This window comes from Dipodomys spectabilis, unplaced genomic scaffold, assembly GCF_019054845.1.
Source record: "Dipodomys spectabilis isolate Male_0828 unplaced genomic scaffold, ASM1905484v1 ptg000095l, whole genome shotgun sequence".
NCBI classification, from domain to species: Eukaryota; Metazoa; Chordata; class Mammalia; order Rodentia; family Heteromyidae; genus Dipodomys; species Dipodomys spectabilis.
Genome location: NW_024870772.1, coordinates 42,635,300 through 42,648,769, shown reverse-complemented (window position 1 = coordinate 42,648,769; position 13,470 = coordinate 42,635,300). Strand labels below are relative to the sequence as shown.

General features: G+C 42.4%; 1 protein-coding gene and 1 pseudogene across 1 annotated transcript; both read right to left on the bottom strand.

Annotated features, from left to right (window-relative positions):
- Positions 1 to 2,189: 2,189 nt before the first annotated feature.
- Positions 2,190 to 2,570, bottom strand: LOC122112889 (putative KHDC1-like protein). Its single transcript, XM_042685843.1, has one exon. The coding sequence runs from the start codon at positions 2,568 to 2,570 to the stop codon at positions 2,190 to 2,192; it is 381 nt and encodes a 126-aa protein (XP_042541777.1).
- Positions 2,571 to 7,369: 4,799 nt separating this feature from the next.
- LOC122112887 lies at positions 7,370 to 8,243 on the bottom strand (annotated as a pseudogene).
- Positions 8,244 to 13,470: the final 5,227 nt, after the last annotated feature.

Here is a 13,470-nt window from a genome sequence, read left to right as displayed (position 1 = left end):
AAAGAGGGAGAAAATTTAGGGAAAGGGTTAGAAGTCAGACAAGAAATGTAATCATTACCTTACTAATGTAACTGTAACCTCTCTGTATATCACCTTGACAATAAATTTTTTAAAGTTTTTTTATTTCCCATAATACATGCTGCCAGAGAAAGCAAGCTTTCTATTAAATCTCTATTTTTTTTTAATTGAGGGGGAGGGGCAGTACTGGGATTTGAACTGAGGGCCTCATTCAGTTTTCCTATTCATGGCTGAACTTGAGAACTTGAGCTAGGTCCCCAGTTCTGGCTTTTTTGCTGTTTAACTGGAGCTAAGGCTCTTAAGAATTTTGTCTGCCCAGACTGGTTTCCAACCATGATCTTCAGATCTCAGCTTCTCGAATAGCTGGGAACATTGGCCTGAACCACCAGCACTTGGCTTTTCAGTTCTTGATATAACACTAGAACATGTGACATGTATGTTTCATATTTTAAAAATGGCTTTAAAGATTTTTTTGAACATGCAAGAAAAAGATGTAGCACAAAAAAAATGTAGCTTTTCCCTTTCACTTCATAAAATGAGGGAGAAGTACTCTTGCTGGTAGGTTCCCAAACCTAGGCATCAACATGGAGAGCAACTTGGGCCATTATCACAATGAATCCCATTTGGACAAGTAATTTATGCTAATAAAACCTAAAACTAAATTTTAGAATCTGAGAAATGAATCAAGGTTGGGATGTGAATGTCTGTGATGTTGTGACATGGTTTACATTGAACAGATCTGCCTAAGATCCATGAACCCTGGCAGAACCTGTGGCTGGATACTAAATACAGGGCACTTAGCTGGGCACTGGTGGTTCATGCCTGTAATCCTAGCTACTCAGGAAGCTGAGATCTGAGGATCATGGTTCAAACCAGCCCAAGCAGAAAAATATGTGAGAACAAACAAACAAACAAACAAACTGGAAGTGGCACAGTGGCTTAAGTGGTAGAGCACTAGCCTTGAGCTGAAGAGCTGACAGCGCCCAGGCCCAGAGTTCAAGCTCCAGGACCAACAATCACGCTCACGTGTGTGTGTATGTGCACGCGCACGCGCGCGCACACACACACACACACACACACACAACTACTTTAAATGAAAGGCATTTATTATTAAATTATTGAATGTTCCACCACTCCCAGCATAAACCATCCAGTAATAGAGTACAATATAAAGTTGGTATAATACTGAAAAATGACTTTATTCTTCTTTATTTTATTGAGACAGGGTCTCACTTTATAACTGAGGCTGACATGGAACCTGTGATTCTCCTGCCTCAGCCTTCTGAGTGCTGGGATTATAGGAGTACAATGCCATACCTGTCTACTATTACTTTTTTTTTTTTAATATAGTTAATGACCTTTTTTTTTTTTTGGCTGGTCATGGGGCTTGAACTCTGGGCTTGGACGCTGTCCCTCAGCTCTTCAGCTCAAGGCTAGCACTCTACACTTGAGTCACAGCACCACTTTTGGTTTTCAGGTAGTTAACTGGAGATATATGTCTCACAGACTTACTTGTCTGGACTGGCTTTGAACCATGATCCTCAGATCTCAGCCTCCTGAGTAGCTAGGATTATAGGCACAAACCACTGCTACTTAATGTACTTCTAAATACAAGCATTGAAGCAAATGGGATAGAACAATTTTTTTTCAGGTGTTTAAATTATTGTTTATTTTATTTCTGTGCCCTTCATTTTATGGAAACTTGCATCTCAAAAAACAAACGGTTGCCCCCAAATTGCACAAGGTAAAAGTTATGGTAGTCCATGTAATCATAAAAGCAAAGAGCCTTAATTTAAATGTTAAAGTGAAAATATGAGATGTGTTGAGGAGGTATGCCTCTACTGGAAGTTAGATGGTACTGTGTTATAGGAAGACTGAATGGGGTATATCAGCTTGTCAACACAGCAGAGACCTACTTGGAGGCATTGAGGATTACTAAACTTGGGATACTGGATTTGGTTTAGCAGTAGAACACTTCTCTATAATCCCCTCAAACATATGCCTAGAAAGCCTGTGGGAAGACATGATGGCCACAAATTCCAACCATGACTTTCATGACTTTCTCAGCTTCCCAGGGAAGTCGGTCTTCATGGCAACATTAACTCCAGGGAACCCCAAGAGCATCAAGCACTTATCTTGAGGAAGCCTGAGCACCATTAGGAGAGAAGGGATCACTCATCGTGGTTGCCAAAACAGAAGCATGGTATCAGGGAAGCAATGAAAGAAAAGGCCAAATCCTCCTTGGTGAGGGGCTGGCTCCGGACATGCTGCAGCATTTCCAAACCTTGGGCTTGACAACGAGCATCCTGGTGCCCCAAATACTGAGCCATGTTCCTGAGCCACTGCCTGGCCTTTGGTGGACCCACCACAGTGACTTGAGTGTGGCCTGTGGCTGTGAACCAGGGCTCCAGCTGAATGAGGGTGTGGCTGTGTTTCTCAATGCAGGGGAGGAATGCATCCCCTGGGCCGAATATGTCTTTCTCCTGTTCTTCTGTCAGGTAAAAAACCAATGGAGCATCGAAGTTTTCAGGCCAGGTCCACCAGGCTCCCATGCTGTGAGCTCCACTCCCCTAGCTTTACTCAGGACAGAGCAAGTCCAAGCAGCTGTTTTGGGGATAGAACAATTTTAAGGATACAGGAGGGCATTGTTTCCAGCCAGTTAATGTACTGATCTCTTGAATGTATGATGCAAAAGCAGCAATCTAATAGTGTGGGCTTTTGCATTTAGCAGTGGATGTTGAGAAGAGTTTTCCTACAATACTACTTAGCTCTGGATTTGGACAGCATAGGAGCTTTAGAGAGGTTCCTTTCCTGAGACAAAACTGAACAAGAAATAAGCATATGTCTTTACATCGAGAAGACCCCTGTCTGTACTACAGCAGTCCCAAGACTTCCACAAGACCAGGACCTGCATGTGGTGAAAAGCTCTGATAGGGGGAAACTGCCTCTCAGAAGGCCACAGGCTGTGTGGCCCAGCATCCAGCTGAGGAGCACTCTGGATATTTGGGTGACTCATTGGATCTTGTGAAAGGAAGGAACTCGCCCCTGGATAAGGTCCTTAACTCTCCCTGTGCCAAATACTTTGCCTTTGATTACAGACAAATGCCTCCCCTATCCACCTAATTCTTCTCCCACTATAGACTGCTGGTGTCAGAGACACAGGATGGATGAGGGAGGCACTGTTCTGTCACCTTTGAGGGTCCCTCAAAGGAGACATTAATAGTGCGCTTGGATTGGCTGTCTTTAGAACACAGGGTATTAACACATCTTTCCCTAATCTTTGATCCTTAGTTGCTAGCTTGGGACAAGAGCATCCTAGTTAGTTTTACACTTTGTGGAAATTATGTCATATACAATTAGAGGTACAGTATCAAGTCCTCCTGCTCTGAATATTTTGTGTGTTCAGGGAAGGAGGAGATTCTCCACAAAAAGACAGAGATAATCTTCAAATCTCCACTGACCATTGTGATCAAAGTGCAAGAAAGCCAGGCGCCGGTGGCTCACACCTGTAATCCTAGCTACTCAGGAGGCTGAGATCTGAGGATCTTGGATCAAAGCCAGCTCGGGCAGGAAAGACCATGAAACTCCTATCTCCAATAAACCGGAAGTGACGCTGTAGCTCAACTGGTAGAGCGCTCGCTTCGAGCTGAAGAGCTGAGGGACAGCGCCCAGGCCCAGAGTTCAAGCCCCATGACCAACAACAACAACAACAAAAGAACAAGAAAGATGTAAAGACTTAGGGTTGGAAGAGTCTAGGATGGTGGTTACTAAGGAAACTTTTGCTATAACTTCATTATTTCTCCTGCTGTAGTCAATAGTGACCAAAACTAGAAACTTTTGCCCAGAGTACTTTGGTGATTATATAAAATATGTTTAATATAATCATACAATATTTAATATAATTATAATAGTGTAATATATAATATAATACACAATTATATTTTATATGAAATATATTTCAATATATTATATCACATATAATACATAATATATAACATGTAACTTGTATAATATTAAATGTGTATAATATGCAAGATATATCATGTAATATATTACATAATACACCACAGAATACATTGTATGTACACATAAAATAAATCATATAACATCTATTGTACATAACATTATATATCTTGTATGATCTGCTATATGTTACATATTATATGTCAAGCATGCTCTATATGATATATGATGTATACTGTATCAATAATATCAAATAATTATGTTATATTAATAGCATACACTATATATTATATAATATATTCTATATTGTATATGATCTATATATAACATGTATTATACATAGTATATATACTATATAATAAAATATGGCATATATCGTATATATGATAAATATATATTGTATATCTGTTCTTGTAATGCTTATTTTCAGTAATTAAGTGCAAAATATTTGCAAGTTTAGAAATGTTTTTCATGTGTTTTATTATGAGTCAAGTGACTGTTCATTCTATTTCTCAAATAGCATTAACATTTTTGAAAATAGTTTTTTTTTTTTGTCGGTCGTGGGGCTTGAACTCTGGGCCTGGGCGCTGTCCCTCAGCTCTTCAGCTCAAGGCGAGCGCTCTACCACTTGAGCTACAGCGCCACTTCCGGTTTTCTGGTGGTTTATTGGAGATAGGAGTCTTACGGTCTCTCCTGCCCGGGCTGGCTTTGAACCGCGATCCTCAGATCTCAGCCTCCTGAGTGGCTAGGATTACAGGCATGAGCCACCAGCGCCCGGCAAAAATAGTTTTGATTTTACATTGAAGTGAAAACATTGCCAAAGAATGTGCATGAGCCAAGAGCCAGTGGCTTATGCCTGTGATCTTAGCTACTCAGGAGGCTGAGATCTGAGGATGATGGTTCAAAGGAAAGTCGGTGAGACTCTTATCTCCAACAACAACAACAACAAAAAACCACCAAAGAAAAAAACTAGAAATGGAGCTGTGGCTCAAGTGGTAGAGCACTAGCTTCAAGTGAGGAAAGCTCAGGGACATAGCCCATATATACAAAAAAGAAAATAAGGAAGGAAGAGAGAGAGGGAAGAAAGGAGGGAGGGAGGAAGGGAAGGACGGAGGGAGGGAGGGAATATGGCCCAGTAATTGAATGCTTCTTTTATTAGAAGAGAATCCAATGAACATGTGTGTTTATGAGTGTGTATGAGTGTGTATGTGAGAGAGAGACAGAGAGACAGAGAGAAATGAAGAAAGACAGAGAGAGACAGAGACAGAGATAGAGAGGAAGGGAGGTGACAGAAGGGAAGAGAGAGAGAGAATCAGAAAGAGAGATGCAATGCCTTTTTTACCTTGGGAAAATATATTATTATTATTGTTGTTATTGTTGTTGTTGGTGGTGGTGGTTGTGGGGCTTGGAGTTGTGTTGGCCTGGGCTCTGTCCCTGAGCAAAGCTACTCAAGGCTATTGCTCTACCACTTTGAGCCACAGCTCATTTCCAGATTTCCAGTGTTTCATTGGAAATAAGAGTATCTTGGACTTTTCCTGCCCAGACTGGCTTTGAACTGCAATCTTCAAATCTCAGCCCCCTGCGTAGCTAGGATTACAGGGATGAGCTACCAGTGCTTGTCTCTCTTCAATGATGCAATCTGACAGATTTATGGCAATGATTTATGGAGACAGTAACTCAAAGAAACTAGAACAGGGCCAGGGCCTAACAAAGAGGAAGTTACATCTCTGGAGCCTCATCAGGGAACATGGAATGGAACATAAGTAAGTATTGGCTTTTCCAGCCACAAGGAAGTGACGTTGAGCAAGCAGCTCATGCTGCTGTTGTAGCCCAGACTCCCAGGTTCGCTGCAGTGTACGCATGCTGCTATGGTCCCTGGGAACATTGTGGCTTCATGCCTCCCTGCCTTTGCCTGAGCCCTAGGCTTCACCTGATAGGTCCACCAATCTAAAGTTTGCCTATTTTTTTTTTTTCTGGCTGCTTTGCACTCTATCTATATTCAGGAAATTTCCCAACATAGAAGAGGCCCTGCCTATCTGAGATATTTCCCACCTTGCTAGCCTTCTCCACACAGCAGGGAATAGACTTCTTCCAGCTGTGTCTCCCTGAGATGTCATTTACAAAGGAGCAACAAGAGGCAGTGGGAATGGTTTGTCATGCAAAGCTGGTGATGAAAATGTCCAGCTTTGGACCAGCACGTTCTGTCAGGGTCTCAGGAGCCTTGACTGAGGAAGCTGTTTGCAGGGCCCCAGATCACCTTCAACAATCATTAAGTCCCTTAGTCAATTATAATCAGCGGCCTAAGTGATATGCCAAAGTTCATCCTCTCAACAAAGGGCCAGTTGTGGTGCAAACCCCACCCTTTCACGAGGTTGCTAATGGGCCTCCTCAGAGAGCTTCTTCCTCATCCTTTACTGACGCCCTTCTGGAATCTACCCATTCACAGTTTGGATCTTCTGTATTCCTCAAAGGCTCATGGGTTGAAGGCTAGGAATCCAACCTGTGTTATCTATTGGGGACAGGGGGAAATCTTTTATTTACTTATGTTTGTAGCATCAAATCATATTTAATAAACTGTATTTCTTCCATTCTAAAAATGAGCACATTATATTGAAATAGGCAGACACTAGTTAAAAAGGATCTATTACATTTGGAGAACACAGTTCCTGGGTTAGAAACATCTCTTACCACCTCACCTTTACTATTGAGGAGAAATATTGTCCAACATTTGTAATGTATGAGTACGTCCATGAAATACTTATTTGAAAAAAACTTTCCTCATATCACTATTATGATGCCAGTCTTCCATTGTACAAATTACAAAACAGGCACAAAGATCAGTTCTTGCTAGTTGGTTCATAACTGCATAGCCAGAGCTGCTGCTTATGATCTGATTCTACAGTATTCACCAAATGCAGGAATTAAACAAGGGCCATGCCTCTTGGGGTTCTGAGATAATTCTTTTCATTACAATTTACTGTTCATAAATTTTTAAGTAAGCTTAAAAATTCATATGAAAGGGGCTGGGAAGGTGGCTCAGTGGTAGAGCGCTTGCCTTGCAAGCATGAGGCCCTGGGTTTGATTCCTCAGCACCACATAAGCAAAAAGAAAAAAGCTGGAAGTGGCGCTGTGGCTCAAGTGGTAGAGTGCTAGCCTTGAGCTGAAGATCTGAGGGACAGCGCCCAGGCCCAGAGTTCAGGCCCCACGACCGCATCCCCAAAAAAAAATTCATATGAAAGATGTAAGCAAGAAGTCTTCTATAAATGGGAGGATTCTAAACTGTAAATCTGCTACACATGACTTAAAGTGAGAAATATGCAATTATATTTAACCTGTAACTGTATTAGATTTTGATATTTCTTCTACAAGCTGTTGAGTGTGAATATTACTAAACCTTCCCTTTCCATTTATGCTTCTGAGAATGAAGGAAGGGACCCAGGCTTAAAGTAACTGAAATATCCTCCACATGGTTTGGTATGAACACTGGCAAAGTATAAGCCTTTGTTCTTTCAAGTCCAAAGAGAAGATAAAAAGTCTCTGATTTGAAATCAAAATCTATTTCTGTTCTACTGGCCATGGTTTGACTATTAACATAAATCTTCATTGGAGGATTTCCCAGGATGAGTTTGCAGATGGTGGTTCTTGCCATTTTAATGTTTTTGGAAAGACCCAAGGATGTGAACTTTCACATCAGCCCAAACTATCCATGTCTGTGTTATATTCTCGATGATGAATTTTGGTTTCTTTCTTCCTTTGCTAATAATTCCTCCTACTGCCCTTGACAAATCATCTCCTTTAAGGGAGTACCGTCTTACATTTCAAAAGTCTCTAGAAAGTGATCATCCAGCCTGATGAGAGCAAGTGCGCCCTCTTCCTGAAACCCTTCACAAAATCAGCTGCTTTTGTCAGAGCATTAAATCCTTGGTTTCCTCACAAGTTCTGATTTCTACATTTCTTGATTTCAAGTGAAAGCATATCTAAACTCCCAAATGTTTTACAATAGGAGTAATTATCTCCATTCAGTTTTAAGAGTGTGTATCTATTAGCAGGGACTGAAATTGTCTGTCTTTCTTCTTTCCCATTCAGGAATCTATCCCAAGCAAGGGGAGGAAAATCTCGCCTCTGGCTGACCAGGCCTCCGTGTCAATGCAGTTGATCCTCTGTCCTCTCCTGCGGAATATAGCTACTAAGCATGTCGGCCAGCCACCCTCAGGGGTGATCTGGGTAAAGACATCCTAGGCCCCAGCGTCCTGTATCTTCATCTATGCCATCTCCACTGAGAAATCTTTATTTTTAAATTTATAAACTTTCTCAGATACATTTATTTATTGGCATATATTAAATTATATACGGTAAAGGGTTTCATCACAACATTTTTTTTTTGTCATGGGGCTTGTCATGGGCCACTGTTTCTTTCTTTCTTTCTTTCTTTTTTTTGGGTCCGGTCATGGGGCCTGAACTCTGGGCCAGGGCACTGTCCCTCAGCTCTTCAGCTCAAGGCTAGCGCTCTACCACTTGAGCCACAGCACCACTTCCAGCTTTTTTCTTTTTGCTTATGTGGTGCTGAGGAATTGAACCCAGGGCCTCAGGCATGCAAGGCAAGCACTCTGCCACTGAGATGGGCCACTGTTTCTGAGCTCTTCAGCTCAAGGTGAGTGCTTACCACTTGAACCAAGTGCCACTTCCAGTTTTCTGGTGATTTATTGGAGAAAAGAGTCTCATGAACTTTCCTGCCTAGGCTGGCTTTGAACCTCAATCCTCAGGTCTCAGCCTCCCAAGTAGCTAGGATTACAGGATGAGCCACCAGTGCCGGGCTTATTACAACATTTTTGTTGTTGTTGTTGTTGTTTTGTTGTTGTATTTTTTGGGTCCAGTTGTGGGGCCTGAACTCTGGGCCAGGGCGCTGTCCCTCAGCTCTTCAGCTCAAGGCTAGCGCTCTACCACTTGAGCCACAGCGCCACTTCCAGCATTTTTTTTCTGCTTATGTGGTGCTGAGGAATCAAACCCAGGGCCTCATGCATGCAAGGCAAGTGCTCTACCACTGAGCCACCTTCCCAGCCCCCATTACAACATCTTTATACATGCATATAATGTACTTTTGTCATATCTGGGGAGGTGGTGGAACTTCTAGGAGCTAGGGCCTAGCAGGAGGAAGCTAAGTCATGAGGCTATGGAGAAACTGTCCCTCTCTCGACTCTTTCCCTCCCTCTCTTCCTTCTTTCCTCACTCCTTTCTTTGCTCCCTCTCTCCCTTCTTCTTTCTTCCTATCCTCTGTCCCTCCCTTCTTTCTTCCCTGTTTCCTGGCTGCCAGGAGGCAAGCACTTTTGCCCCCCCCCCCCATACCCCTCCCCCCCTCATGATTTTCTGACTCACTACAGATTCAGACACAATGAAGACAACCAATCACTGATGGAGATCTCTACAGTGCTGAGCAAAAACAAATCCTGCTTTTGTGTTTATTGCCTCAGGTACTTGGTCACAGTGACTAAATAATGACTACTAGCTCATTACCCTTTCCATTCCCCTCTTGTTCATGCATCCAGAATTATAATTACTTCTTTCTTTCTTCTCTACTTGCATGGAGATTTCTGTACCCTTCAGCATTTAGGACGGAGGCAAGATTTAGCATGGACAGGTGCTAAAGATGGCTTGTTACTGACCTGAAGCAGTGTGCAGATTCATTAGTATACTAAGGGTCCCAGAGGAATAGGTAAATAAAAAAGATCGGAAAAGAAATGGAATTGTGGAAAAGGTGACCTGGGTACAGTTGTGATCCTGGACAAAAGTGAGCTCAAAGCTACTGTGGACTACATAGAGAGTTTAAGGCCAGCCTGGGATAAATAATGAGACCCTGTCAAAAAACACGCAGAATAAGTGGGAAACAGCAACATACAACAAAGGGGCCCATCAGCTGCACTGGACATAGAAGAAAAAGAACTAAGCAACTCAACGACAGCTATGGGAAGGGAGAAATGAGAGGGAAAGAGGGAACAGCCTACACTAAGCAAAAGGGAAAGAAATGTAAACATCACCTGATGTGGGAGAAATAATTGTATTGTCAAAGCTCATGGAATTCACAAACTTTATAGACCATGATAATGACAATTTGCCTTGTGAAGGTGAAAATGTGTTTGTGACTTTAAGTATCACTATTCTACAATACTGTGAAATATGTGAAATTTATGTAATCACCTAATCTCAATTTAAAAAAAAGGCCGGGCGCTGGTGGCTCATGCCTGTAATCCTAGCTACTCAGGAGGCTGAGATCTGAGGATCACGGTTAAAAGCCAGCCCGAGTAGGAAAGACCGTGCGACTCCTATCTCCAATAAACCACCAGAAAACCGGAAGTGGCGCTGTAGCTCAAGTGGTAGAGCACTCGCTTTGAGCTGAAGAGCTGAGGGACAGCGCCCAGACCCAGAGTTCAAGCCCCACGACCAACAAAAAAAAAAAGGGGGGGGGCTGGGGAGGGGAAGGAGAAGGATTGGGATGGGGGGAGGGGGGAGGCTGGGGATGGGGGGAGGGGGGAGGCTGGGTAGGGATGTGAAGGGTAAACAAAGGAGGAGGCTGCAATGCTTGGTAAGAAATGTACGCATTATCCTGCCCATGTAATTGTAACCCCTCTGTACAGTATGTTCACAAATAAAATAAAATTAAATTAAAAAAAAAGATAAGAAAAGTGAGAGAAGGGATGGGTTAGGAGTGATGGGTGACAATGTTGTCAGACACCTTGTACTCATATACTGTTTTGTAGAATGGGAACTCCTTTGTACAACTACTTAAAGACAATAATAATTTTAAAAAGTTAAAAAAAAGACAAAGACACAAAAAATAGCTGACAGGAAGAGAAAATCGAAAGAAGTTCCCTTACCTCCTTTAAAACATTGCACTTTTCTTTCTTTCTTTCTTTTCTTTCTTCTTTCTTTCCTTTCTTTCCTTCCTTCCTTCCTTCTTTCCTTCTTTTTTTCTTTCTTTCTTTGTTTCTTTGTTTCTTTCTTTGTTGGTCGTGAGCCTGAACTCTGGGCCTGGGTGCTGTCCCTCAGTGAGCGCTGAAGAACTGAAGAACTAGTGACACTTCCAGCTTTTTCTGCTTATGTGGTGCTGAGGAATTGAACCCAAGGCCTGATAAAGGCAAGGCAAACACTCTACCACAGAGCCACCTTCCCAGCCCTACAATTATTTATTTTCTTTTCTTTTTGGGCCAGTTCTGGGGCTTGAACTCAGGGCTTGGGCCCTGATTTTCTTGTTTGTTTTTTTGGGTCCGGTCATGGGGCCTGAACTCTGGGCCTGGGTGCTGTCCCTCAGCACTTCAGCTCAAGGCTATCGCTCTACCACTTGAGGCACAGTGCCACTTTTGACTTTTTTCTTTTTGCTTATGTGGTGCTGAGGAATCAAACCCAGGGCTCTGGTATGCAAGGCATGCACTCTACCACTGAGCCACCTTCCCAGCCCCCTGATTTTCTTTTACTCAAGGCTAGCACTCTACTACTTGAGCCACAACACCACTGCTGGCTTTTTCTGTTTACATGGTACTAAGAAATTAAACCTTCATTCATGTTAGGCAAATATTCTACCACAAAGCCACATTCCCAGCCCTGTAACTATTATTTCTTTGGAAGAATATTCTTTTTATTCCATGAATACGGATTGATAAAAATACAAATGCATATCTATTTATTTCAAATACAGATTCTACCTGATTCTAGCCAAGTCTTGGGGACATGGCTCAAATGATAGGTCATTTGATAAGCAAGCTCAAAGCCCTGGGTTCAATCCTCAGATGGAGAAAAAGGGAAAGGAATAAAACAAACAAAAAGCCTGAGGGACTATTTAACAAACGTTGTATCAGCAGACAAGAATATTTAATGTTCTCAGTCCAAGATGTTTTGAGGTTTTGATGTATTTGTAGCTCCATTTAACACTTGGTGAAGTTCTTTCTTGTGTGGTGTCATTAACCAGCACATTGTGAAACTCTGTTGCCCTTGCAAAGGGTTGCTTTTCCATGAGACCAGTCTGTCCCTCCTGCCTGCGTCACACCTGCTCTCACCCCAGATCGGCTACTGTGATGTTCCAGGGGGTTGCACAATCCCGAGCGGGGCCAGCATCAGAGAGGCCGTGCATTGCTGTGTTGGCTGTTTGGAACCCAAATACTTTGCGTTCACCCATGTATTCTGACAGCAGTGATCTATATTTCTAAGGGGTGAGGGTTCCTAAAGATTTATCCTTGGAATAAGTTTGCTTAGAAACTTTCTTGACTTCATGTCAACCAGGTGACTTTCTAGTCTGTTCTCTGAGCTATATTTTTTTCTGTGTCTTTCTTTTGGTGCCAATCCTGTGGTTTGATATCAGGACCTTGGGGCACTAAGCCTGAGGTTTTTTGTTTTGTTTTGTGGCTAAAGGCTAGTGAGCCACAGTGACTTTTATTTAAAATATATTTTAATTTAATTTTTCGGTTGGTCATGAGGCCTGAACTCTGGGCCTGGACGCTGTCCCTCAGCTCTTCAGCTCAAGGTGAGTGCTCTACCAGTTGAGCCATAGTGCCACTTCCAGCTTTTTCTTCTTATGTGGTGCTAAGGAATTGAACCTAGGGCCTCATGCATGCAAGGCAAGCACTCTACCACTGAGCCACCTTCCCATCCCCTTAAAACATATTTTTTAAATTATCTTTTTGGGCTGGGAAGGTGGCTTAATGGTAAAGTGCTTGCCTTGCATGCACGAAGGCCTGGGTTCAATTCCTCAGCACTACATAAACAGAAAAAGCTGGAAGTGGTGCTGTGGCTCAAGTGGTAGAGCAATAGCCTTGAAGACAAAGAAGCTTAGGGACAGAGTCCAGTCCCTGAATTCAAGCCCCTGGACTTGCAAAAAAAAAATTATGTTTTTAAGTAGTTGTACAAAGGAATTGCCATTTCGCCAAGCAGTTTATGAACACATCTTGATCAGTGCCACCCGTTTCATCATTCTACCCCATCCTTCCCAACCCCTCCCCTTCCCTCAATTGTCTTAATTTTGTAGGATATTCATTGACGTTTATGACTGCTTTCCCCCTTCACCCTTCTATTCATCTGTCTACTCCCCTCTACCACTTCAAGCTTTTTTTTTTCTTTAGTGGTTAATGAGAGATAAAAAGCTCATAGACTTTCCTACCCTGACAACTGGCTTTGAACTTTGATCCTTTGATCTCAGCCTCTTGAGGAGCTAGGATTACAGGCGTGAGCCACCAGTGAGTGCCAGGCTTGAGGCCCTGTATGTTAACATCATCTATGTATTTGTATTTCTCTCACCCTGTTTTTTTGAGCTCTTTATTTGCAGGCCCACTGTGCTAGGCATGGGGGTTTCCGTGTGCAAGCCAGCCAGAGGATAAAAGAATGAGGGTCTGTACTGTAAAAGTAACTTTGTAGATCAGGAGCTAACATTTTGAGCAAAAATCTTGATTCTTAGTTAATAGAGCAAATTGAAGGTGTGGAAAGTGAAGGAGAGAGGAAACAAGTGTG

Bases quoted from the DNA above. Each gene is read 5' to 3' on its own strand.
- LOC122112889 (XM_042685843.1), bottom strand. From the start codon at position 2,570: ATGGGAGCCTGGTGGACCTGGCCTGAAAACTTCGATGCTCCATTGGTT.